Source organism: Vanellus vanellus (genome assembly GCF_965231255.1).
Source record: "Vanellus vanellus genome assembly, chromosome: Z".
NCBI classification, from domain to species: domain Eukaryota; kingdom Metazoa; phylum Chordata; class Aves; order Charadriiformes; family Charadriidae; genus Vanellus; species Vanellus vanellus.
This window is the reverse complement of record NC_138908.1, coordinates 24283334-24309264: the sequence shown is the minus strand read 5'-3', so window position 1 is coordinate 24309264 and position 25931 is coordinate 24283334. Positions and strand designations below refer to the sequence as shown.

Here is a 25931-nt window from a genome sequence, read left to right as displayed (position 1 = left end):
TGTCCCAAAGCCTCGACCATTTTAGCTCACCAAAAAAGAAAACCCAGGGTGAAAACGTGCGGCAGATACTAAGCAGGGGCGCCAATTTTCTGCACATCGGCCCAGGTCTGCCTAGTTATCGAAACTACTTAGTTCAAGTAGTACTTCTCTAAGTATCTCCCTGAGAATCTAACTACTTAGACACCTAAGCACAAAATTGACTGCCAAAAGCTGTCCATCTTTCTGTTGCAGCGCTACGTTCTTGCTGTCCGTTACTACATGATTACACTGGCTCATAAGCTGCCCTTCTGAAAATACCCCGATCCAGATCTTTTATAGCATCCGTCATGAGTCTACACGTACCCATAATATTGCCAAGTCGCCGTTTTCATGCAACTTTTGAATATTGCTCTCTCTCCTGTAAACACTCTACCTGCCTCTCATGGTTTGGGCCAAAACGGCCACAAGGCAAGTGACAGATGCTCCCCACTCCCTCTCTTCTGTAAAAAAAAAGAGAGAGGCAGGAGAGAGAGAGAGAGAGAGAGACATACGAGTTTAGAAGGAACTAAACTGCTTTAATGAAATATTAATAGAAAAGTAAAAAGGAAATAATGAAATGTATAGAAAACCGTATCGAGCTCCCAGGATGACAGTCACCTCACCAGCTGGCCCTGGGGAAGTCCCAGACCGGAATCAGTGACGGATGGGAACTGGATTCCGGAGCTGCATTCAGGATCGAGACCAAATGCACACGAACAGACAGAGTCCTCCTCAGGCATCGGCCATCGAAGAAAGAGGGCTGACCCTTTGATCCCTCAGCTTTTCTACTGCGCGTGAGGCAGATGGGATGGAATCCCCTGTTGGGCAATTTTGGGTCACCTGTCTAGTCCGCTCCTCCCCGCAGGTGCGACCCCTCTGCGCTTTTCCGCTTCCCACCCTCCAACGGGGCAAATAACCACGTTATCTGCCCTTGGGTGTTATAGCCCTAAGTCTAAGCAAGAGCCTCTCTGCATACCATGCCTGGCATCAACTATCAACACAGGTCTCGTCACTCTGAGAGTGAACGGTTTCTGCACAATAGGCTGCTCACTGCAGTAGTTAGAAGAGGCTTAGCTAAAAAGTGAAGTGACTGAAGAGAGAATCGGTTCCGTTTTACTTCAAACAAGGACAGATGCTATTTGTCCCATGATGGCATTGGTGGAGTACATCATGTCTGTTAAAAAGACAGAAAACAGGAACGGTCTGGGTGGGGAAGGCCGGACAGGTTACCCCTTTTGTGGTGCAGGATATGTCATACGCGTTTCTGCCAGGGCGTCATAAGTTATCTTTTGCAGTTGGGCACACAGCACAAGTTCCCACAACTCCAGTAAGTTTAACTCTCTGAGGGAAGGGATGAGAGAGAAAAGAGACTTACACGTTTAAAAAACAAATTAAATTACTTTAATGAAAACCTCAACCAAAAAAAAGAGAGAAACTAAAGACACATGCACACTATATCCACAACTGTATTAAGAGAGAAAAGATCCTTTTATTGTGAACATGGCGTGCGGGAGCCCAGGAGTCACAGGGGTTCAGGCACTAACAGGAAACGGGCACCTACAAGGACAGAGTCAGAAAACGCTGGTAAAGCCCAAAGGCAGGACGAGACAGGACTTGGTTCCCCTTCCTTTGGGAAACACAGCCGGCAAGGAAGGGTTTCTAGCCCAGCTGGCATTGAGCAGGGGGTGGCTCTGGCGCCTTGTCCCCATGGGGAACGCCCTTTGAGACTGTGCGTCTGCAGGGATGCACAGTGCGCCTGTGCCACGCAGCAGGGCTCCATCGGGAGCCCCTGGGGAGCTGCCATGGACTTCTTCCCAAAGCCTGCACGGCACCATCCCTGGCCGTCCCTTACCAGCCCCTTGGACTGACTTAGCGCAGTTTAAGGAGTTGGGAAAGATGGGCAGCAGAGCCTGGGACTCACCTGGGCTTCTTCACCATCTGGACCTTTCTTCTTCTCTTCAGTCGCAGTCTTCTTCCTCTCTTCCTTCTTTTTTCTTCTTGTTTACATTCCATCTCCTCTTCCCAGGCCTCTGGTCTCTTCCTTTTGCTTTGGTTTTCGGTTTCCTGGAGGGAGCCTGCAAACCTTTCCATCCCACAGTGGATTGGAGAGGTAAAGCCAGGATCAACTGGATCAATCAGTTCTCCATTTAACCCAAGCTCACTCCTTTTACCTTTGTGCCTTTGAAAGGTTCTTTTGATCTTCTGCACATCGCAGGGACTCTGTCGTGGTCTCGGGGGCGGTTGGAGGAAAAGTGGTGGTTGCCTAAACCAGAAATGTTGGCGTTAGCAGGTGGCAAGGGATGCCCTGGAGGAGTAAGCAATTTTTTGGCAAATTGCTCCCTTAGCTCTCTAGAGAAGGTGCCTTGGGCTGGTTGGCATTAGCCCTTTCTTCCAAGGGCCTCACTTTCGAACACAACGTTCTCACAGGTGTGTGACACTCTGCTAATTTGCAGGGGCCATTCAGCAGACACCCTGCGGTCCCCTGCGGGCAAGAAAAGGCTTGCCCACTTCTTTCTCCTGCCGTTTCTTCTGCCCTCCCGAGACAGAACTCTGCAGATACCCCTTTGGTGCAACACCCCCTTCTGCGGTGGCAGGCTTTGCTTTTGGAGTCTGTCCTTGGCAGGTATTTTGTAGGTATTTCCTTTGAATAAGCACATTCCTAACACATTGGAGAAACCACCTTTCCACTTTCACTTACACTGCCCTGTTCTGGGGGATAAAAAAAACCCACACAAAGCCAGAAGGCAATGAATGCTGGGAAGAGGCACAGCAGCTCCTTGGACTCATTAAGACATACCCTCCTCCACGAGACACATTGTTGCAGTGTTTGTGGACCTGCCATACCTCTGCTATTTCCAATCCTGCCTCCGTATCTGCCACTTCTACTTCCTTGAGGACTAGCAGAGAGGGTGGTGCCTCCAGGAAACCTTTTGCCTGGTGCACCATGGCTGCTACCCCTGTACCTGGGGGAAGGGCAGCCCCCTCCTCCTCCTCCTGCTGCTGCTCCCTCCCGCTGCAAAGGAAAACAGAGTAAGAGCCCGTCAATGGAGACCACCAGCCCAGCGCTCCCAGAGCCTGCCCTACCCTGCCCTGCCTGCAGCGTGGTGCGATGGGGCAGGATGGGCAGGGGGCCAGCAGCTGGAACCGCAGCTCTGGCTCAGCAGTTCCAGCTGGGATGCTCCTGAGAGCCGGCATGCCACCACGACAGCCCTGCCCAGCCCTCGCCCTGCCCTCCTCCTCCAAGCTGTGGGCAGCAGCAGAGGCTCCGTGTCCCCGCAGAACCAGGTCCAGCAGCCGCTGCCCAGCGGGTCCCCTTGCTCCTCCAGGTGACGTCCTCCCTTGGGCTGCCACACCTGCATAGGGACACTCAAGGGACAAGTGAGCATGGCTCCTCCCGGCTCTGGCCGAGGAGCAGAGGTCAATTTAGTTCTGGGGACGGAGTGAAGCAGGAAGCACCTCAAGTGCTCCGCAATGTCGAAGGGTACCAAGGGCTGAGCTCTCTCCTGCTGCAGCGTGATGGGCACAGACTTCCTCCGGGTGAAGGGCAGCAGCATCCTCAATTCTGCAGACGTGCCGCTTGCAGGAGGACAAAAGGCCCTCCCTGCCTTTCTTTCCAAAACTTACCTGAGCGGTGATGTCCTCCTTTATTGACAGATGGGGTAAGCAGCGGTGCTTGCTTGGGATCATCCTACAAGAATCAGAGAGCGGTTAGAGAGCAGCCTCACAGCAGAAAGGGCCACTGGCAAGCTGCCACGTGACACCAGCAGCCTGAGAGCATTAGCGGTGAGACCCTCTGCCTTCCGGGGCTCAACCCACTCACCACACATCCTGCACAGCCATGGGTGGGGGAAAGGCCATTCTCACCTCTGCCTGGACCTCTAGCAGCTTCTCCAGGCTCCTGGGATTGAATGTCCTCCACTGGGCAAGAAGGAGTGGAAGAAGCTGAGCAGCGACGCCTCTGCTGCTCGGCTGGAGGAGCGGTTGTTAGGGACAGAAACACTCACATGGTGGCAGCCGCTCAGCTCCTTCTCCAGGTGCTTGATGGATGGGAGGCAGCTCACCCGTGCTCTCTTGTCTCCTTCTGGTGTCCTGTGCACCAGGAAGGGACAGGGAGGGAGCTGGGTCAAGCCCAAGCTGCCTCTTCTCCCTTTCTCTTGGCATTGCAGCTTCTTCTGCCCTTCCCTTCTGGGCACCAAAAGGTGACCAGGGGATTCAGGATGTAGAAATGCCCCTATTCCTCCGTGCCAGCGTGCTGCCTGCTCCCTGCTCAGGCTCTGCTCGGAGGGCAGAGGCCATTCACAGGATGCCATGGGCCCAGTTGGGAACCTCTCCTGCCCAGTCATGGGACGTGGCACCATGACTCACCTGAAAGGGGCAACACAGGAGCTGCTGGGCCAGGAGAGGATGATGGAGGTCCCATCCTCATCACTTCCTTCCTTTTCTGCTCTTGCTGCCTCCTTGTCAGCACTCAGCACCCACAGCTGGTCCAGGGCCAGGCAGAGCCGTGGGCGCAGGGTGGTGCCACATCTGAAGAGCGGAGAGGCAGGCAGGGAGCTGGAGGTGGAGCCTGCCGGAGCCCTGTCCCCCGCCTGCCGTTGGGGCAGACATGGGTGCATCCAGCAGCAAGGTGCCCCCGGGGGCTGAGGCTGGTGCCAGGGTGTCCCTGCCCCGCTGCCAGGGACAGGGCTGGGGGAAAGGCGGCTGGGCTTGCAGGCACTTACTGCAACTTGGCAATGAGCAGCTTCTGCTGGAGGAGGCAAAGGCACCTCTGGCTTCTCTTGCAGCCCTGGCTCAACCACACATCCACGCTCAGCACCGCCGTGCCCTTTCTGAGAGGCTCCCTGCAGAGCAGAGAGTGGTGGGTATGTGAAAGGCTGCTGCTGTGGGGCCCGGCCATGCCCGCGTGTCCCCGAGCCCCAGGGAGAGCCCACCTAGAGCCACAGCAGCAGTTGGCCTGGCCCATTCCACCCGGGACTGGAGGACCCTGGCCGTGCCCCAAGGACACGGCCCAGTCAGCCACAGTAAGGATGGGATGCGGGGTGCTGCTGCTGGTGCTGCTTTGGGCCAGCACAGCTCCATCCTGCTGTCTCTGGTGGCTCTTGGCTGCAACTGACAAACACTGGGAGCTCAACGGAAGCTGGGTGGTTACCAGGAGGCACCGGGGCATGGCTTTTCTCCACTATGGCCATCTCTGTCTGGCACGGGGGAACCCAGAGCAGGACACAGCAGAGGGCACCCATCACCTCCCTCCATCCGCTGCCCACTTACGGCTAGCGTCGTCTGCGCGGCTGGCGCCGCTTGTTGCGCTGTGGCTGTCCCTGGCAGCCCGCGAGGGTCCTGCGGCGCTTTGGACAGCGTGCTGCTGGAGGCAGCCTGGCCGTGGTGGTGGTGTGCCCCACCAGGCCTGCGGGAGATGGATCCACCTCCATGGGCTCTGTGTCATCTGCAGGGGGATCCACCTCCATGGGCTCTTCCTCATCCCTCTTCTGTGGCGGGTCGACCTCCATGGGCTAATCTCGCCGGCCAGGGCTGCTGCTGCTGGCGCCAGCCCACTGGCGTTTCCTGGGCTGGGGAGGCATCCTCAGGGCTTCCAATGAGCCTCTTGGCCCTGGGCCCACTCAATGTAGGCACTGTTGCCACTCACTGTGGGCACTCGCCTCCCTTGGCCGCCTCCTCCTCTCGCAAGCAGGCTTGGCGTGACTGTGTCCGGCTGCTGAGCGAGCTGTGGGCCAGCCACAGGGCTGCCTGCTTGCCTAACGGCCAGCCGGTGATGTCACCAACGGACGTTGCTGTGGCTGGGAGGGGGGCCCCTGAGGCCCTGAAGGCCCCATTGCGGGCGGCCCTTTTGCTTCCAGAGAGAAAGGCTGCCCCTGGAGCAGTGGGTCTGCCCTCCATCTCCCCTGGTGTGCCCTGGGCTCCAGCCCCCTCCTTGTGCCAGGCCTCAACAGGACAGCGGCCACAGTGTCAGAGGGCCTGGCCTGGTGCATGCTGCTGCGCAGGGGCGACAGGAGGAGTCCATTGTAGGGCCACCGAGGTCCTTGGGGCCTGGAGGAGGGGTGTTCAGTCTGCGGACGGGAAGGCCCATGGCGGGTTGCTGTCCCCGGCCGGTTCTTGCCTCAGCTACCCAATGGGTGGTTGAAGATGACGCCAGACCCACCCTGGTGTTGCACAGAGAAGATCTGCTGCTTGGTGGGGACTCTCTGTGCCTTCAGAGTTGAGGGAAGAGAACTCAAGCACAGAGCTCATTGCCTCAGTGATGTCATGTCATGTTCTTCATCAGCTGAATCAGTGCTTTATGGTTTAAAGAGAGACCTGGTGACATCCAATAAATTTAAAAAAAACCCAAAAACTAAAACAACAACAAACCTGTGACCGTTCCAATATTTCCGGTTCATTTTGATAAGATTTAACTTTGTACTTTCTAGTTGTGGTGTGAGCAATTCTCTGTGTCGTTGCTTTCTTATGCAGAGCCTTAGTGCTTAGGTAGGTGTGTGACTTATTGAACCAGTACCAGAAAAATGATTCCTTAGAAAGACCTTATATGCAGCCTGGTTTTCTGCATTGTTCAGGAGAGGCAGCTTCATGATGGAGTGTGGTGAACTGCTTGAGAATTCTTCATTGGAGTGCCTGCCTTTAGAGCAGCAGCTCTCTTAAATGACGGAGCTGTGCGGACCCTTCTGAGGCCACAAACAAGTGCAGGCTCAAGCGATGGAAATGCTGTATCTACGTAGTTCTTAGTATTCCACGCTTCGGTCTTGGAAGGCTGAGACACCTGGAAGAGCAGGTGCTCTATCCTATAAAATACCCCCAAACCCCTCACCTACTAACAGCCTTTTTCTTTATGAACTTGATTGATGATGTACTGTGATCTTGGGTTGATTCCCCTATGTGGAATGACTAAAACATGCGGCTTGTATTTGAAGGGCTGGAATCTGAGCACAATTTGCTGCAAGTCTGAAGTGCCCCTGAGCAAAGGGAGCCACAGAAGTCAGGGCTGCAGCACAGGAGGGAATCCACGGAGCATCAGTGGGTGGGTGGCAGCAAAAGTTTTACTTGTGTGCTGAACCCCCACCCAGAGATTTGCGAGCTACAGCTGGCTTGTGGACTGGATAGTCTGGCACTACTTGACTGCCGGTTAAGATAGCAGACCCTCTAAGCAGTTGTCGACCTCTGAGTAGGCAGGTGGGTAACATGCCAGCAAGAGTGTTTGGGGGAGAAGAGAGCTGCTGCATGCACGCCTCTGGGATTCGGCTGCCCGTGGCAGGAGATGCGTGAAGTTGGGTGTGTGTGCTGTCACGGGCAGATGCTCAAGGGCAGCTAAGAGCGAGCTGGAGCACTCTGCTTTCACCCGGGAGAGAAAGGCTGCTGCTGAAAGCACAGGCTGGCAGGATCCTGACGGAGCCAAGGAGCAGAAAGGAAGGATTTAAACAATGGGGGAGTGCTCCTTTCAGCAGGGATGGCTATACCTTGGCATCTGGTGGGCTTGGTTTCATTCCTCTTTCCTCCATTGTCTCTCTCCTCCTTCTTTCCTCTCTGTTGTTGCAGCTCCTGGAGGTAGAGGGAAAAGACAGCTGTTGAGGATTGCCTTGGAGCCTTATCTCAGGAAAGCCTGAGCATCAGGTTGGCAGGTTTCCAAGCTGCTAGCCGTGCTTCCTTCCCATGAGCCCAGGACACAAGCCTTGGGGAGCCGCGGCTTTGCTTCCAGTATTTCTTTGTTCCCTGAGCACGCGTTTGCAAATTCTGTAACCTTTTGCCCTTGTCCCTCCGCAGGTTAAGGTGCAACATGCTGACTTTTGATCTGCCCATCTTAATCTCTCTCCTTCTCAGCAGCATTCCTGATAGTCTTATTTCCACAGGTTGTGCCAGTCTGGAGGAGAAACGTTTCCTTTTTGAGCTCAGGCACATGATCTGAGGACGCTCACCATTTCTGACTATGCCTAATGATTTAGGTTCTTCCTGAAGACACCAAGAGGATTGCTGTGTTTGTCGCTCTGTGTGTCTTCATTGCTACTCGTACTCACAAAACAACTGGACCAAATTTGGGATCTGATGACTCAGGTTTCGACTTGCAGCTTCTTCTGCTTCTTCGGACCCTTGTTGCATAGGAGTTCCTGTGCTTTTGCCTTCTATTTGGTGCACACAAGCAGCGTATTGGCTTTGTGATCTGGGCATTATTGAGCATTTATTGTTCAATGTGGGCAAGCGTGACTCCCAGGGCCGTGAACACTTGGAAAACATGCTATGCAGTATTACCTGCAGGGTGTGGCAGACTGACCCAAATGATTCATGGTTTTGTTAATCCTTATACCTAGGAAAACAAATGTATGCAAAAGAAGGCCAGCAACACCAGAGTGTGAGGGATGGCCTTAAACGTGTGTTTTCCCATGAGATGTGACTTCTGTGTAGGCACCTAGTTCCAGGTACTGCAAATTTGTGTAGAATTTCTTGGGAAATGGCTGAGCTGCTGCATCTGCTCTTGAAGTGTCAGCTGGGAGAAAAGGCTGATACTCTTGAGGAACACCGAGTAATATCAGGTTGAGACCAATGAGTTTCCATTTGTGTGGGAAAAATAATACTTTGCATTGATTGAGCAGTTAGAAAGCTGCTAAGAAAGGACAATCTCCAGAGTGTTTTGAAAAATCATCACTTAGAATGCAGCTTAATGAAAATTGTCATGGGAGACCTGGGCTTAGGCCCACAAAAGTATGTAGGTATTGAAGAAGGCTGGTGCAAGAAGCATTCCTTGCTGGTGGGTTGCCGTTAGCCTTGCGTCTGTGGAGGTGGTCGGCATGCGTTCACACAGCAACGCAAGCCAGAGCAGCTTCTCGACTGCTCTAATTCTCCCCTGGGTTGCCTCCAGCGCTGGGGGTGGAACAGGAGAGCTGTGGGCACTCCGCACTTCCCAAGGACTTCAGAGAGGCCTGCGGAAGAAAGGGCTCTGCCAGAGCAGAAAGGCAAATGTATGGCAATACTCGATAGCTTTCTTCTGTAGGAAGAAAGGAGGCAGTGGCAAATCCCGTTGCTCCAGTTACCACCCTTTCAACAGAGACCCTGAGGAGGACTGAAGTGTGCTGCTCTGTGCCAGTGAGGATTTGCCTGCAGTTTTGGATATTCTGCTTTTACAGGCAGTATGTGCCTCGTACGTTTATTGTTACAGATTAGAGTTCTGCTGCGACTCTGGTGTTACTGGAGAGGGGGGATGTGGCACTGAAACACTTAGTGGTGCTCCTGGGCCCTGTTTTGAACTAGTTCCTAAAAAATGTGTTTTTCTTACCTCTGCTGGAGTTTGTCATGTTGAGTTCACTACTGAAATCCCACTTCAACATCCCTTTCAATGTCACAGGTAGAAGAGCCCAAGCAGTTCTCGCTGGTCCCTCCGGCAGTTGACTTCAGAAACAGGTCCTGTGTTTTGGTGAAAGAAAGTGTTGCTTGAGGAGGTGCGTGCGCTGTGTTGGTGTGAGTTGGGGTGGGGAAGACGGGAAGCAAAGTAGAGATTGAGCTGGGCTTTCTTAGGAGAAGGAGAAATGCCTTCAGCTCTGTGTTGGGTGCTAAACTCTTAAAGAAGATGCTGATGTAGATTTGAAAAATCTTGAAAGGCTGTCCATTAGGAGTGGCCTAGAGAGGAATGGTATTTTGTAAATGACTCTGGAAAGAAGCCAGAGGAATAAGAACAGTGTCATGGTTTTGCTGCATTTTGATAGAGATTTACTTTAGTTCTGCCCTTAGTTGCTTATAATCAAAAATGCCGTTCTGACTGAAAGCACAGCGGCATGATAAGGTGCTGAGAAGTCTCTGGCTAATTCTGCAGGTGGGTCGCTGGTAGCCTTCCTTCAAAGGAGGTGTGGGAGAAATGTCTGTCTGTGGGGTCGGTGCGCTTTTGGGGAGGGGAGAAGATACCTCTGCCTGTGCAAGAGCACCGTCCCTGGCAAAGAGGTGCAGGGAGAGTGCCTGACCACCGCTCCTGCTGTGGACTGTAGCGTCTCCTTGTCTTTGTACCTACGCTGTGTGTCATTTTTCAGATTGAGAAATAAAACTCTCAAGTTCTGAGAGCTTTTTTCTCTGCCTGCATGACAAAGTCGTGTTTCAGCTTGAAACTCATCTGGTCTGTGTCTGCTCTGCCTGAAAAGACACCTGAAAGGAGTCTGCAGAGTTGGCGTGCCCATGGGGGAGATACCCAGCTGGCCCTTTGTGTGGGGTGGATGGTGGCGGATGCCCAGAGCAGTGGGCAGCAGCAATTCCTGCTGTTGGTACTTAACCGGGAACCGCTTTGGTAAAGGGGTGGAGATGGTGCTTTCTGTGGCATCTCTGGGGTCTCAGTCTTGCGGCGACACCTTTGATGTTGGAGGGGTGGACTGCTATAAGCTAAGTAAGCAACCTCTGACAAGACTGCAGGGGTAGTCCTTGTGTGGCAAAAAGCCTGGCAGTGTTTTCATGGAGCTCTGCCCACTTGCTTCTGTGGTCTACGTTATCAGTGCTACCCGCAGTGCTGTTTCCCTCCCCCATGAAAACGGGCGTTCTGCAGGACAGGATGTTTTACCTGCTGCGGTGTGTGATGCCTGGCCCTGGAAAGATGAGGCCAGATAGAATTTCCCCGGAACAAAACTGGACTGGGTCTGCAAAACTTGCTCTGTGTCAATAAAAACTGAGAGGACTAAATAGCTGGTAAGGTTTGATTATGAGCTGTAGCACAGAGTTGATACTGGAGGTATGATTCTCTATGGCTGTTGTGGTTTGGGCCGGATTGGCCACTGGGTGGCAGGACAGATGCTCTCGTCAACGTGTCTTCAAAGAGAGGCAGGAGAGAGAAAGAGAGACTCAGGATTTCAGAAGGAACTGAACTACTTGACTAAAACGTTAAGAATAAAATAAAAAGGAAATAATGAAATATATACAAAACTGTATTGAGCATGTGTCCCAGCTGCTGGCCTGGCCCTGGTTTTGGCAGCTCCTGGGGCCTTGTTCTAGTTGTGCCGGCGGGGTGGCCTCTTGGGTGGCTGAGGTGAATGTTGGGAGCTGCTGGCCCTCCTCTTCGTGCCTCGCCATGGCCCCCCACGGGAGAGGTCCCTGCTGCGGCTGGGAGTAGAGGGACCTGCGGCAACCTCCCCTGGATCCTCATGCAGCTCCTCCTGTTCCCCGTTGGTTGGAACAGGGGCATCGGGGGAGCTGCCGGGAGCCCCATGAAGAGCAGCGGTGGAGGTGTTGGGTCGCTCCTCTTCATCGTCTGCAGCAGGGCTGCGGGAGGTGCCTTGGCCAGGGCCAGGAGACCCCCTTCTGGAGGCAGCAGGAGGAGGGACAGCCACGGGGCTGCCCTCCCGCTCCTCGGCAGCATGGCTGTCCTCGAGGCCCAGCAGACGGTGGGCCTCCGCGCTGCAGCGTTGCACGGCGACGTTGATAAGCTGCTGTACAAATGTCGCCGCGCGATCCTGGAGGCTGACCTGCAGCAGCCGGACCAGGACCTCTTCGTCCAGACCAAAGAAGCCCAGGACGGCCAGGATGAGGTCCTCCATCACAACGGCTGCTGAAGGCTCCTCGGCAAAGATCAGCCCCAGCTGCTGTTGGAGCCAGGGCAGAAAGCGTTGGAGGAGAGCCGGGTGGTCGTCAAAGAGGAACGCCCAGGTATGGGGCTGGAGGCCGCCCACCAGAGCCCTGGGCACTGACTCCACTGCCAGCGGCTGAGGTGTTACAGAGCGGCGAGGGGGGCTGTGGGTGTCTGGGTGCCTGGGCGCTCCTCCGGCCTGCCGGGTGCCAACTGGTGCGGGGGCTGAGGCAGATGACGCGATGGGAACCTCTTCGAAGTCATTGTCTGCCCTCACCGAGTGCACGATGGATCGCACTCTCCTCTTGCAGAGAGGGCACTCGGGCTTGCTGTTAGCCCAGCGCAGGATGCACTGGTAACAGAATTGGTGGAGGCATGGCATGGCATAGGCGGCATCGTCCCAGTTGTCCAGGCACACTGGGCAGCGGTTGTCCAGGTCCATTGCCATGCTCTCCACTCGCTGCATCGTGCTAGGGGCAGCTGGGGGTGACCAAGTGCTCCCTCCCTGTGGCGCTGCAGCAGCCGGTGTCAGGCTGGAAAAGGAAGAGAGGCCACGGTCACTGGCTGGCCTGAGGAGGGCTGGAAGAAATGCCCAGGTCCCTCAAGAAAGAAACCCTCCCAGCTCCCCAGGGTGCGGTGTCCCCACACAGCTCACCTCTGCTGCTGCGAGCGTGCCTCCTGACTGCCCCGGCTGCCTGAAGCTGACAGGGCCAGGGAAAATCCTTTGCGGGCTCTGGGGCACAGATGGAGAGCTGCCGCGAGCAACTAACTCCCCAGTCAGGACACCAGCGCCAAGGCTTGGCTCAACACTCCAGCCTCGCCAACTGCTCAGCTGGAATGCGGGTATGAACCAGCTGGATGGGACTCGGCGCCCGGATTTAAGCAGCGAGGGGCACGTGTTCACAATCCGTTGCTTGGTGACATCAGAGCCCATCCCTCGGTGACAACAGAACCCATCACTTGGAACGTCTTGCCAGCACTGCCTGGTGGCATCTCCTGAAAGTGGAGAGGTTCAGGCTGGAGAGCAGGAATCCAGAAGAAAATCCTTGTGAGACTCATAAAGCAGTGGAGTGGGTTGCCAGAGAGGCTGTGGGATCCCTGAGCCTGGAGGTCAATCCGTCCAGACCTGCGATGCCACACTCCAGAGCATCCAGGTCTATATTCCTTGTTGACCCTTCCCTGAGCCGTCTCCGAGTTGCACAAGAGGCCTCTTCCAGTAGGGGCACTTGAGTGGTTTGGTTGTTGGTATAACCCAGTGTGAAGGGGCAGATGTGAGCGTTGTTCACCCAGGCAGGGACCATCCGGGAGATATGCAGAGGCCTCCCAAAGCTGTGTCTCTTGTCCTCTGTCTCGGCTCGGGGAATTGTGTCCAGGCTGGGTGGAAATACACATTTAGCTGCTGGGAGGATAGGACAGCATGCACATGAAGGGGTGAAATCACTTTTATCTTGAAATAAAAATCTTCCTCCCCTCCGTGCTTTGAACTTTGCCACATTCTTGAGATTTGTTCCTACAGTTTGCACCAGAGGTTTTGGGCTCTATTGAATTTTATGGGAGCTGTGATAAAAATTTTGATTCTTTTCAAAACCATCATCATCCTTGCATGGCTGTTCATAGTGGATGCAATCTCACCTAACAGTATTATTGCAACTTCCTGCCTCGTCATGAACTAAATCCTCTTTCAGTGGAAAGACGCGTGCCTCTGTGCGTCAAGTCAAAATCTGTTAAAACCAATGTCTGAAGTCACTGGAACTGTATCAAAGAAGTGCTATTTCTGCCCATTGATTAGGAGGGGAAGCAGATCATGAACTCAGAGGTCAGGGTATGCAGTGCACCCGCCTCAACAAAGCTTCAGATCACCTTCACTGTTTTGTGTAATTGCTCTTCCAAAGAGAAACAATCGTCTGCTAGTACCAAATCAGCCTTGATACTAGCCCAGGTGGCCTCAGCTGTCCCGACTTGGCCTGGTCCTTTCCAAACCTTTACATAATCACGGGGTGTATTTTAGACTAAACTAATGTAAATATGTTGATAGCAACACACAATGAGCAGTGCCTCTTCAGCTGTTTCCAGTAGCTACTGTGTGCCCAGGAGAAGAGCAGAGGAGCTGAGGACAAGAGCTCGGCTTTCAAAACCTGACAAGATAGCTGCCTTAAAGACTGTGCTTAATGAATAAAAACTCTGACTGTGTTTTTCGTGAACTCAGTGAGCAGCTGCGAAACTGAGAGCTTAAGGGAGATAGGGCCACCAGGCCTGAGTGCTCTGCACTTTGAATTGCAGTCATTTTGCATGAGGTTATGCAAAGAGAATAATATGCTCTCTCCTGCGATGAAAAACTGTTATAGTGTGTCCTGCTTTGAGCGACACAGGACTAACTTCTCTTCTAATAGTTGGGAAGCCTGCACTTTTAGAAGACTCCAGTGTCTGAACTTGTGAAAATATGTACTTTATAGCTGGCTATGGTGTGTGGGTTTCAAGGGCTCAGAGATTTTGAGCTTGCCAGGCGCAGGGATGAGGAGGAGTGAGACGTGAGCACTTGACCCAAGCTGGCCGGCAAGATTATTTCATAACATACAAGATTATTTTCATACCATGAACATGAATGACATAAATTGGTCCAAACCCTTATTCTTCCGATGGGATGTCTGCTTCCTCCCTGGGCCCCAGCTTAAGGATATCACTAGGAAACTTCCAAGCCTGGTACGGCCCTCGGACTATTACCCATTATTACTCTTCCGTGTGTGTGGTGGTGAAGCTGCAACATGTCCTCCAATGGCGATCAAAAGAGACTTCAGGGCCTTGGGACGGTTGGTAAGGGGATGTGGGGCACAGGTTATTTTTTCCTCTTTCCTTCCAGTTACAGGCAGCGACATTGGAAGAAACATACAGACAGGCCCAGTCTATTAATAGGTGGATCCGTGGCTGGTGTGACCAACAGAATTTTGTTTTTTTTGATAAGGGGATGGCCTACACAGCACCAGGCTTGCTGGCGTCAGATGGGATTCACTTGTCTCAAAGGGGGAAGAAGGTCTTTGCTCACCAGCTATCAGGGCTCCCTGACAGCGCTTAAAACGAGGCTTGAAGGGAGAGGGGGACAATATCAGGCTTGCCCGTGACAAGCTGTGAGATGACACGCCAAGGTTAGAGGGACAGGGTGCTAGCGAGGGCCCACAGGCTGTTGCTCTGAGATGTGCTGGCTACGCTGCAGGACACCTGAAGTCTTCCAGCGATGAGGCAAGAAGGAAACACCAGTGAAATACCTCCAAGGAATGAAAGGGTGATATCACCTAAGAAGGTGATATTTGAAAAGTCATGGCAGTCAGGGGAAGTCCCCAGTGACTGGAAGAAGGGAAATGTGGCACCCATTTTTGAAAAAGGGGGAAAGGGGGAGCCTGGGAAGTCCCCAGCTGTCAGCCTCACCTCTGTGCCTGGGAAGATCCTGGAACGGACTCTCCTTGAAGCTATGCTAAGGCCCGTGGAGGACAGGGAGGTGATTCGAGACAGCCGGCATGGCTTCACCCTGTGCTTTTCCCACATCAGACAGACTCAAAAGGAGGCAGACACGACAGTTTTTCTCCTAAAATCACCGACTGAGAGGGTAGGACTGAATCCCCGTGGGTGGATTTACTCTTAGTCGCTTACAAAGTATTTTCAGTGACTTTCTGGCACACCGTGAAAGTACAGTGGAAAGAGAAAAACCAAAGGCAAAAAAAATACCGGTAGACCGTATAACACACAAAAAGATCATTTAATTTCTACTCATGGCTTTCACCAGGAAGTGAAACTCTAATCAAGTATTTCCAAAGCATCTTAGCCAAACTGGGAATCCCTCCCACAACAGATTCAGTGAGTTCAGCTGAGCCTAAATGGAACCCAGCAGCCGCACCGTGCTGGGAAAGGTCTTGCGCATGCCCATGCACTTCTCCTCATCAATGAAGAGTGTGTTGGCTTTGACGGCCAGGTCATGCTGCAAGACCGACTTGGTATGAACCAGCATTTGCAGGGTGTCCTCGGTGTCTCTCAGGCGCTGCTGGAGGCTCTGGACCGTCTCGTTGATTTTGTGGACCTCGTTGACAAGGCTGGAAAACAGCAAGAAACCCTGGTTAACAGTGCCATCGTGGGGGTGGTTTCTAGCGTGGCATTGCTGAAGGGCCCCTTGGTCACAGGATTTCCCCCTTCAGCGTGCTCAGACTAACTCAGACCCCCCGTTTCTGGCAGACGCATGGGAAAGCTGAGGGCAGAGCTCCTCCAGACCTCAGCGGGGAGGCATGGTTAAGTCTGCTCAAAGGCTTTGGCAACGCGCAGCCGCCTCTCCCAGAGCAGCTCGGGCCAGCAAGAAGAGGGATGAGCAGGTGTGGTTTCCTGTTCCTGCTTGGTTTGGGGGGTTTGTTGGCTCCCCCTCCTGGATTTCCCTGTGCAGGCATCCTCCCCATGCCCACAGATGCACACAAAGAAAACAGGACATCTGGGAGAGGCTAAAAGTGAATGTGAAACAAGGGGAGGATGGAAAAAACCCTTGTTGTACGAGATGCTGCAAAGGCTGTGGGGCTGGGTTTCAATTGCTCTGAAAAGGCTTCAGCTGGAGTCTTGCCCAACGGGCTCCCAGGAGGGGTGAACTTTGGGGTGCCTCAGAGGGGGTGCTGCTGGGCGCTCAGGCCAGCCTACTCCTCCACAGCTCCTCGGCGTGCAATCCCAAACAGACCACTGTGTCCTTGAAAGGATTTCCAGTGTCCTCGGAGAAGGTGAGGACAGCCCTTTCTGCTTCTCCATAGGGGGCACCCTTCCTTGCAGTTCCCCAAAAGGAAGGGCCTAAGGGATCTCAGCAGGATCCTGTTGGAGAGTAAAGGGCTCGTCCTTCAAAACTGAGCACATCCAACTGCCGGGAAGCAGGCTGGAGAGAAGATGGGGCTTACCCAAGCGGGAAGAATCCATCCCCTCATGGGGTGCCATCAGGCTATACCCGGCCATGGTGTACAGCCTCCTTTATGGGCGCAGAGCTCTCCCAGCACCCAAAGGCTGCAATACCTGCTCATTGCTTTTGATTATAGCAGTGCACTTATGGAAGGACTGTTGAAAAAAAAGCCCATGCTTAATTTTTCATGCAGTGCTACTCCCGGGTGCTACCCTCGGGTGCTACCAGCCGTAACTCCTCAAGGAGCCCACCAGACCCACACTCCTGCCTTACCGGAGCTGGGCAGTGTCCCGGCACAGCTCCACGTTTGGTCTGCGTGTGCGCTCGTCCAGCCGGCTCTGAGCCACTTTTAAGGGAGGCCCTTGGTCCCTAATGGCCTTTTGGATGGCTTCTAAGGTCTTCTCCACCTGGAAGATTTCCTGCAGCGTCTGGCGTAAAAAAGAAACCCATGCACAAATTAAAAAGTATCTTCTCAAGTGACAACATAATTACCCTTTCCTCTTGTCCATCTGCAGAACAAAACAAGTTCAATAAGCAGACCCTGGGCTCAGACCCCTGTCATTCTGCTACACATCAAGGCGCAGAGCCAAGAGTAATTTTTCTTCAGGGAAAAACCTCTCTTGGCTCTTGCTGTCACATCAGAGGAGGTTTTGGAGCACTGATGGACCTATTGAATTCCCAGCTTCCCAAAATTACCGCTTGCTGGAACTAATCATCCATCAACAGTAACTCAGAGAGGGAAGGTTCTTCATGGATCCTCACTGAAAGACGTGGCATCAGCTCGCAGTGCTGCAAGCCCCGTCTTCCCTCAGTTACTCAATACAGTGTCGGGCACGTTTCAGGAAGCTTTCTATGAGACCCACAGCTCTGAGGCAGGTGTCCATCACTGATTTCCACTGACTCTGCTCGGCAAAGCAAACACACGCATGCCCATGCAGCAGCCCCAGAGCACGGAGAGTGAAAGCACGTCCTTGGAGGAGAAGCAAGCCTGCAACCCCCCCAGCAGGCAGCCCAGCAGAGGCCCAGCAAGGCCGTTCTGGAGGGCAGCCAGCGCTTCTGAAGGAACTACCAGGAGATGCAACCAGCATTGGCATTTTCTGCTGGCAATCCCTGTGCTTCCAGGCTGCCAGTGAGGACGTCGTAGCAAAAACAGATCCCTTGAGATGAAATTACGGTGCCAACTCCTAAGGGTCCCACCTCAGGGGTGTCACTAGGAAGTGACAGTGACACACCGAAAGGGAGGGGTTCCGACTACCTTGGCCAGGTGGGTCCGGATCTTGCTCTTGGCATCGGCTGTCTCGCTGATGCGTTTGGTGAAGGCGATGTTCACCCTGTTGAACTGGCTCCACATCTCGTTTGCCGCCACCACCAGCAGGTTCTCGATGTTGTCCCGCAGCTTGGAGGAGGCCGCCCGTTGGCTCTGTGAGCGGAGGATGTTGTCGTCTGTGATCTTGGCCCAAGAGTCCGGCACCGAGATCCTTCAGGAGGTGAGGGGGAAGAAGAAGCCCCGGTAAGCCCGTAGTGCTGAAGCTGGACGTGGGCAGGCATGAAGCCTGCCTGGGAGCAGCACTGATTAAATGTATCTGAAATCTCCGTCTTTAATTTGAGCATAGGTTGTGGTTTAACTCTGGCCAGCAGCTAGGACCACACAGCCACTCTCAATGGAGGGGAAAGAGAAAGACCAGGACTCACGGGTGGAGATAGAGACAGTTTAATACAACAACAACAGAAAATAGGAATGAGAAGAAGAGTACGAGTAAGGGTAAGAATAAAGGTAAGGTTAACAATAACAATAACAGTAAGAATAACAATAAGCAGAGAGAAACGGTCCCACTCAGGCAGCTGTCTCCAGGCGGGATGGACGTGCCTTGACAGTGGGCTGGGGACAAGCAGCTCCCTGCCAGGGAGAGGCACCGTGCATCCCGGGCACAGCTTGCTGCTGGCGTGCCGCCCAGCGTGCACTCACGTGGCATCGACCCGCTCCACCGCTGGGTAGTAGCTGATGCCGTGGGAGGTGCTCCTCAGGTGGTGACACTTGTCATCGATGCGGTGGGCCGCCTGCTTGTGGGCCAGGTCCCTCTCCAGCTCGTGCTGGGCCGCCCTGTTGGACCTTCAACATGCAAACAACAGCCATCGCTGGGGATGTTCAGGTGGAAGGGCTTCCTCCCCGCTCCAGTTCCCCGCAGCTCCCTCCCACGCAGCTCTGTCATCCCATGAGCATCACTGCCCACTTCCCGGGGAGCCCGCCTGGCTTTTCCATCTGCAGGGTGTGGGGAGAGGTCGGGGTCTGCTGGGGGTCCACATCACAACTGCAAATGCACATCAGCCCTAGGGCATGACATAAGGAGCTCCTCCTTACGTGAGCTGGGCTTTGGCTTCATCCAGGTACCGCTGCATCTTCTCCTGGCACGACCTGATGACATTGACTTCCTGGGTAAAGGACACATGGCCCCATCATCAGTGTCTGTACTCAGTTGTCCTGATGCCACTCGTCCCCTCAGACCTCCCCAACCAAGCACACAGCAAGAACTTGCCTGCTTGTCTTTCTGCCCAGAGTAAACAGGCAGGGAGTGGAGAAAGTGCCCCCAAACTGCGTGCATGTCTTTAGTGCACTACTCCCTGAAGAGGGACACAGAACCCCCACACGCTACACAAACACGCAGCTGCTCTTCAGCTATTCCATCCTCTGTACGGCCAAGTCATACCCACATGGCGTGGGCATGCTGCTGCCTGGGGGAACACCATCCCCTGGCCCAGCAGGTTTTGGGGGGTTGAAGAGCTGAGCACCTCCCCAGCAGTAAGGAGCCAGGTAGGGAAGAAGGCTGCAAAGCCTCTGTAGGGCAGTTTAGGTAAAACTGGCTTTAACACATGATCTGGGTGGCCCAACTTACCGTGAAGAGCTCTTTCTCCACATCATCATGGACGAGGTCAATGCCCATCCTCTTCTCCCGCTGAAGCAAGCACTGCTGAGCGACCTGTTGGGGACATGCCATCACTGTCGGTGCAGGGGCAGGATTCTCTATAGAGAGAGTCCCCATCTCAAGAAATGGAAGAAAAGAAATTCTAGGCGGGCACAGAGGGGACACCAGGGGAACAAAGTGCCCAGGGCGGCTGCTTCAGCTGACTACAAGCAACCGAACTGCACCATACACATCAAATCAACATGAGGGAGCACACATGTCCCGGCTGCAACCAGAGCTGTGGCACAGGCACCTGTGTCAGCCTTGATGCTGACCTCCCCAGGGTGTTGTAGGAAGACATGGGCTTCTGTATCCCACTCCAGGAATTTGGATGTTCCGCCTACACAAATATTTGGTTAAGCAAATGGAGTTGTGATGAGCTCATAACGGGCTGATAGGGGATGCAGCAGATGGGAAGACATTGCAAACTTAACTTATGGTCTCTTCATAAAAACTCTCTAGGTCTTGCGGAGCTGCAGTGGAACTTAGTTAGACATTTGAATGGCTGCAGTTGTTCCAGCAGTAGGCTACAGCTTGCAGCCCACTGGACAGAGTGCTTACCTGGAGAGGGGCCTCCGTCTCGGCCAAGGCTCTTTCTAGTCTCTTCTTCATGTCTGTGAGCGTGTTGGTCTCCCCGATCATCTCATCCAGCTCACGGCAGAGCTCCCCTTTCCAAAACTCAATAGCATTCACACGTCCTCCCAGGCTTTTGGTGCTTTCTTCTTGTGTTTTCTTTGTCTGCTGGTATTTATCCCCAATCATGCGGGTGGTATCAACTCTCAGAGCCTCCGCATTGTGCCGGGAAGTCTCTGACTCTTTGTACTTGGTCAGGTTGGACCTGTACCAGTCATCAGGGGTGTAGCGGGTGAAGAGGGTTGTTCTGTTGGAAATGTAAGGGAGCTTCTCGCTGGTGGTCATCCCCTGGGAAGTTTTGGAAAAGGGAGCCAAAGTTGGTTTGATGGCATCTCTTTTAGAGTAGGTGCTGGGCATCCAGGGGAGGCTGGAGCTCTGAGGCAACGGGTAGTACGGGAAACGGTCTTTATAGCTGGCAGTCATGGTGTTGATGGCAGGCAGAACCTTGGCATGTCTTGCCGTTAAGGGAAAGCCGACAGCCTCCATTCCTGACCACTGCTCTTCAAGTACTTGTCCTGCACAGAGGAGGAGATAGAAGACAACTTCCCTCAGTCAGCTCCTGCACTTGCCTTCCTTCTTACAGCAACACATGCAGCTTCTAACACAAACAGCAATGCACACAGCACCCACAGGTCACCTGTACAGGCCTAAAACTCTTGAAAGCAAATGCCTTCTCACAGCACCCCAAGCATTTGTATCCGGAAAGGGATTTGAATTTGTTTAGTATCTAGCCTCAAGTATTGAAATGCGGAGAAAAGCAAAGCATGGCTGCTCAGGAGAATGACAGATATTAGCCTTCATTCTCCTCAAATCTGTCAATCCCGTGAAAGTGTAGCTGGTGATTGTCTTGTGTTCATTGGCTTCTTTTGGTTGGCGTATGTGCTGATCTTCTAGTACTCCAGATGTCCTTTTCTCTTTCAAAGTGCCCTTTCCAGCCCCGATAGCTGCGCCCCTTTGGACCAACCCAGTGTGATTGGTGGGTCAGGGACTCAATCCTCACCCCCCACCTTCACTTGCATTGATGCTTTGCAGATCTATATCCAAATTTGACCCCCCTCCAGCTATTTCAGTCTCAAGAGAACAGCCCTCTCTTGACTTGCAAAGGAAGAAAAATGCCTACGCCTCACCTGACGTAAAATCGATGCACTTGGAAAGGAGAAATCCCAGACAGTCTTTTCAGAGGGGTGTGTAAACAGCAGCCTTGCAGGAGCCCTAGGAGGAATGGCCACACGTGAAGATTTTGCTACCGAGAACTGCATACGGCATTGTGGGTGCTACTGCTCTTTTCAGATTCAGGGTATCAGTCAGTTGTTGTCAGAAACATCATGCAGAGGGCCAGCAAATGTCCCTAACACACCGCATCTGAGGCCAAACCCTCAGGAGGGGACTCAGGAGGTACCCCATCCCCTCCCCACGGCTCCCAGCCTGGCTCAGAGCCCAGTGAAAGGTGAGGACACTGGTGTGCTGCAACAAGATGCCTGGGTGGGAGTGGGGTTTGACTCAAAGCATGTGCTCAATCCCATCTGTTACAGCATGAAAGCCACTTGAGTCCTTCAAAAATGGGAAGTTTGCATAAAAAATACTTTCCCATAATGGTACATACTCACCTGAAACCTCCAGAGGCTTGGGAGTGCCCGGGAGGGCGGCTACTCCCTGCTGTGCTGTGGGGTTCGGTGGCAGCACTGCCAGACACTGCAGCGTCCCCAGTGCCCTGTGTGACACAGAACCAGGGCAGGGTTGCCAGGGGCGCAGGGCGCTCAGGGACCGGGTTCTGCCTGGGCAGCTCCCTGCAGCCGCTATGGCAACCTGATGCAGCCCTTTGGTGCCCGGTGCTCTTGATGGGCAACCCGGGGCCACCCGTGGGCAGCTCAGTGCAGACTCTGGGCAACCAGACTGCCTTTGCTGGGACAATTGATCCCGTCCCTGGACAGCTCCCGCTGCCATCCATGGGCAACCCAGTACAGCCTTTGGGCGTCTGCTCCGGCCAATCAAGGGGACTTGTCTCCAACTTTTGATAACACCCATCAGGCCAACTGTCAGCACCCCTGTGCCCCATTGTCCCCAGAAGAAACATTTTCATTTCCTTCATGTTACCACTTGAGGTTAACTGTGAGCTATGTATATGGCTCATCAAATACTCAGGCTGATACAGCTGTCTTCTCATTGCCGCCTTTGGTTTCCTCCCGTTTTCCCAGCTATTGCAGCTGCGCACTGAGACCGGACCAAATGTTTTACAGCTTCTCAGGAGTGCACTGACACCCTGCCCCACCGCTCCTCCTTTCTGTGCACACGTACACACGGAGCCGGCCTCCATGAGAAAGCAATGCCTCTGCTGCCAAAGATCTGAGATAGAGAAGAACTCCAACTGTTTTCTGTATACAAAGGTTAGCACACTTTGATTTCACTTTAAATACATGTCTTGCTTTAGTCGGGTTAAAATCGACTTCATGGCACAGGGAAACCAGTCAAATTCACAAGCTACGGGACTGTCGTGGTTTAGGCCAAAATCCACTACTGGGGACCTGAGGCACCCCAGATGGCACCGACAGATGCTCCCCTCTACCCCTCTTCAAAGAGAGAGGCAGAGGAGGAAAAAGAGACTTATGAGTTTAGAAGGAACTAAAGTACTTTAATGAAGTATTAATAATAAAAGAAAAGAAAAAATGAAAAATAGACACAAAACCCTATCAAGCTCCCGAGATGACAATGACGTCACCGGCTGGCACTGGGGCAGTCCCAGGCTGGACGCAGTGACGGACGGGAACTGGATTCTGGATCTGGATTCAGGATCGGGATCACAGGCAGATGAACAGAGTCCTCCTCAGACGTCGGCCGTTGAAGGAAGAGCTGACCCTTTGATCCCTCAGCTTTTATACTGAGCATGAGGCAGATGGGATGGAATACCCTGTTGGTGAGTTTTGGGTCACCTGTCCTGTCCGCTCCTCCCTGCAGGTGGGACTCCACTATGCTTTTCCGCTTCTGACCCTCCAACGGGGCAAATAACAAAGTTGGTTGGCCTTGGGGGTTATAGCAATAAGTATAAGCAGGAGCCTCTCTGCATACCATGTCTGGGCATCAGCTACAAACAAGTGGTCTTATCACTCTGAGAGAGTGAACGCTGTCTGCACAATATGCAGTTAATTTCAGTAGTTAGAAGAGGCCCAGCTAACAAGCGAAGTTACTGAACAAAATTGGTTCTGTTTTACCTCAAACCAGGACATTCCACCCCTTATTCCATACCATTTGCATCTTGCTCAGATTACTATTACTTTTATCTATCAAATTTACACACACACAGATTATATATATGAGATGGATACATGCAGGTCACTCATCTATGGTTTACATTTACCTACAAAAGTTATATGCAAAAGTCCATTTAGTTCATGATTGCAGGATCTCATCTCAGGGCAGGAAAGATGGTACGAAATTCACTCTGGTTTGTGCCCACGGATAGCATGTTCATCTTGAAGAGCTTGCTGGATGCCACTTGATGAAGCTATCTCAGGTTTCATCACCTCTCTATTATCCTGAAAAGCACGTATGGAACACTGTTAGTATTATGTAGTGATCAGCATCATACTGCTCTGGATTGAGTATTCTCACCAAGGGTTAAATTCCCTTGAGGTACACATTGAACTTCTCCATCCTTCAGCATCACCCACCAAGTACATCCAGGTCCTTGAGCAAAAACAGTCCCACAAATGGGTTTGCTTTTGCCTGAAGCAGGAAAAACCCAAACAGCTTTCCCTAACAAATTCCTTCCATGCACCACAGGGACTTGATCCCCTTCTACAGTATGTAAAAGGTCTGATTGAGCAGGACCAGCTCGATTGATGGATCCCCTGGTGTTAACTAGCCGGGTAGCTTGCTCTAAATGCTTGTCCCAATTTTTAAAAGTTCCACCCCTCCTATTGCTTTTAGGGTGGTTTTTAACAGTCCATTGTATCGCTCAATCTTCCCAGAAGCTGGTGCATGATAGGGGATAGGATATATCCACTCTACGCCATCTTCTTTTGCCCAATTACTTATAAGATTGTTTTCAAAATGAGTCCCGTTGTCTGACTCAATTCTTTCTGGGCCGCCATGTCGCCACATGACTTGCTTTTCAAGGCCCAGGATAGTATTCCGGGCAGTGGCATGGGGTACGGCAGAGCTTTCCAACCATCCGGTGCTTGCTTCCACCATTGTAAGCACATAGCGCTTACCCTGGCGAGTTTGAGGGAGCGTGATGTAATCAGTTTGCCAAGCCTCCCCATACTTATATTTCAGCCACTGTCCCCCATACCACAAAGGTTTTAACCATTTAGCTTGCTTGATTTCGGCGCATGTTTCACAGTCGCGGATAACCTGCGCAATAGTGTCCATGGTTAAATCCACCCCTCGGTCATGGGCCCATTTATATGTTGCATCCCTTCCTTGATGACCGGAAGTGTCACGGGCCCACTGAGCTAAGAATAGTTCACCTTTATGTTCCCAGTCCAAGTCTGTCTGGAAAATTTGAGCAGCCTGATCCGCTTGCTGATTGTTTTGATGTTCCTCGGTGGCCCGACTCATGGGTACGTGGGCATCTACGTGATGTACCTTTACGACTAGGTTCGCTAGCCGCTCAGCAATGTCTTGCCACAGCTCAGCAGCCCAGACGGGTTTATCTCTGCGCTGCCAGTTGCTCTGCTTCCACTGCTTTACCCACCCCCACAGAGCATTTGCCACCATCCATGAGTCAGTATAGAGATAGAGTATTGGACACTTTTCTCGTTCAGCAACATCTAACGCCAGCTGGATGGCTTTTACCTCTGCAAATTGACTCGATTCACCTTGTCCTTCAGCAGCTTCCGTGACTTGTCGTGTAGGACTCCACACAGCAGCTTTCCACCTTCCATGTTTTCCTAGAATACGACAAGACCCATCAGTAAACAAGGCATACTGTTTCTCATTATCTGACAGTTCATTATATGGTGCAGCTTCCTCAGCACGTGTCACCACCTCCTCTAGTGCCTTCCCCAAGTCTTTGCCTTCGGGCCAATTTGTGATGACTTCTACAATTCCTGGGCCATCTGGCTTTCCTATTCGAGCTCACTGCGTGATTAAGGCAACCCACTTACTCCAGGTAGCATCGGCGGCATGATGAGTAGAAGGAACTTTACCCTTGAACATCCAGCCCAGTACTGGTAATCGGGGCGCCAGGAGGAGCTGTGCCTCAGTACCAATTACTTCTGAAGCAGCTCTAACTCCTTCATATGCTGCCAAGATTTCTTTCTCAGTTGGAGCATAGTTGGCCTCGGAGCCTTTATATCCTCCACTCCAGAATCCTAGGGGTCGACCTCGAGTCTCCCCTGGTGCTTTCTGCCAGAGGCTCCAGGTAGGGCCATTGTCCCCGGCTGCAGTGTAGAGCGCATTTCTAATGTCCCGTCCAGTTTGGACTGCTCCAAGGGCTACTGCATGCACAATCTCTTGTTTAATTTGCTCAAAGGCTTGTCATTGCTCAGGGCCCCACAGAAACTCATTTTTCTTTCGAGCCACTTCATAGAGAGGTTTCACAATCTGGCTATAACCTGGGATATGCATTCTCCAGAAACCCACAACACCTAAAAAGGCTTGTCTTTCCTTTTTGTTAGTAGGTGGGGACATAGATGTTATTCCGTTAATCATATCCGTTGGGATCTGGTGACGGCCATCTTGCCACTTAATTCCCAAGAACTGGAGTTCTCGTGCAGGTCCCTTGACCTTACCTCCTTTAATGGCAAAACCTGCTTTCAGAAGAATCTTAATTATTTTCCTACCTTTGTGGAAAACTTCTTCCACCAAATTACCCCACACAATGATGTCATCGATGTATTGTAGGTGTTCTGGAGCTCCACCCTTCTCCAGT

General features: G+C 52.7%; 1 protein-coding gene across 1 annotated transcript; it reads right to left on the bottom strand.

The window, feature by feature from the left end:
- Positions 1-15416: 15416 nt before the first annotated feature.
- Positions 15417-20545, bottom strand: LOC309683154 (tektin-3-like; the record flags this gene model as incomplete). Its single annotated transcript, XM_082497355.1, has 7 exons — positions 15417-15633; positions 16740-16894; positions 17722-17944; positions 18433-18576; positions 18826-18896; positions 19358-19441; positions 19988-20545. 7 exons carry the CDS (start codon positions 20543-20545, stop codon positions 15417-15419), a joined length of 1452 nt encoding a protein of 483 aa, XP_082353481.1.
- Between the last annotated feature and the right edge of the window lie 5386 nt (positions 20546-25931).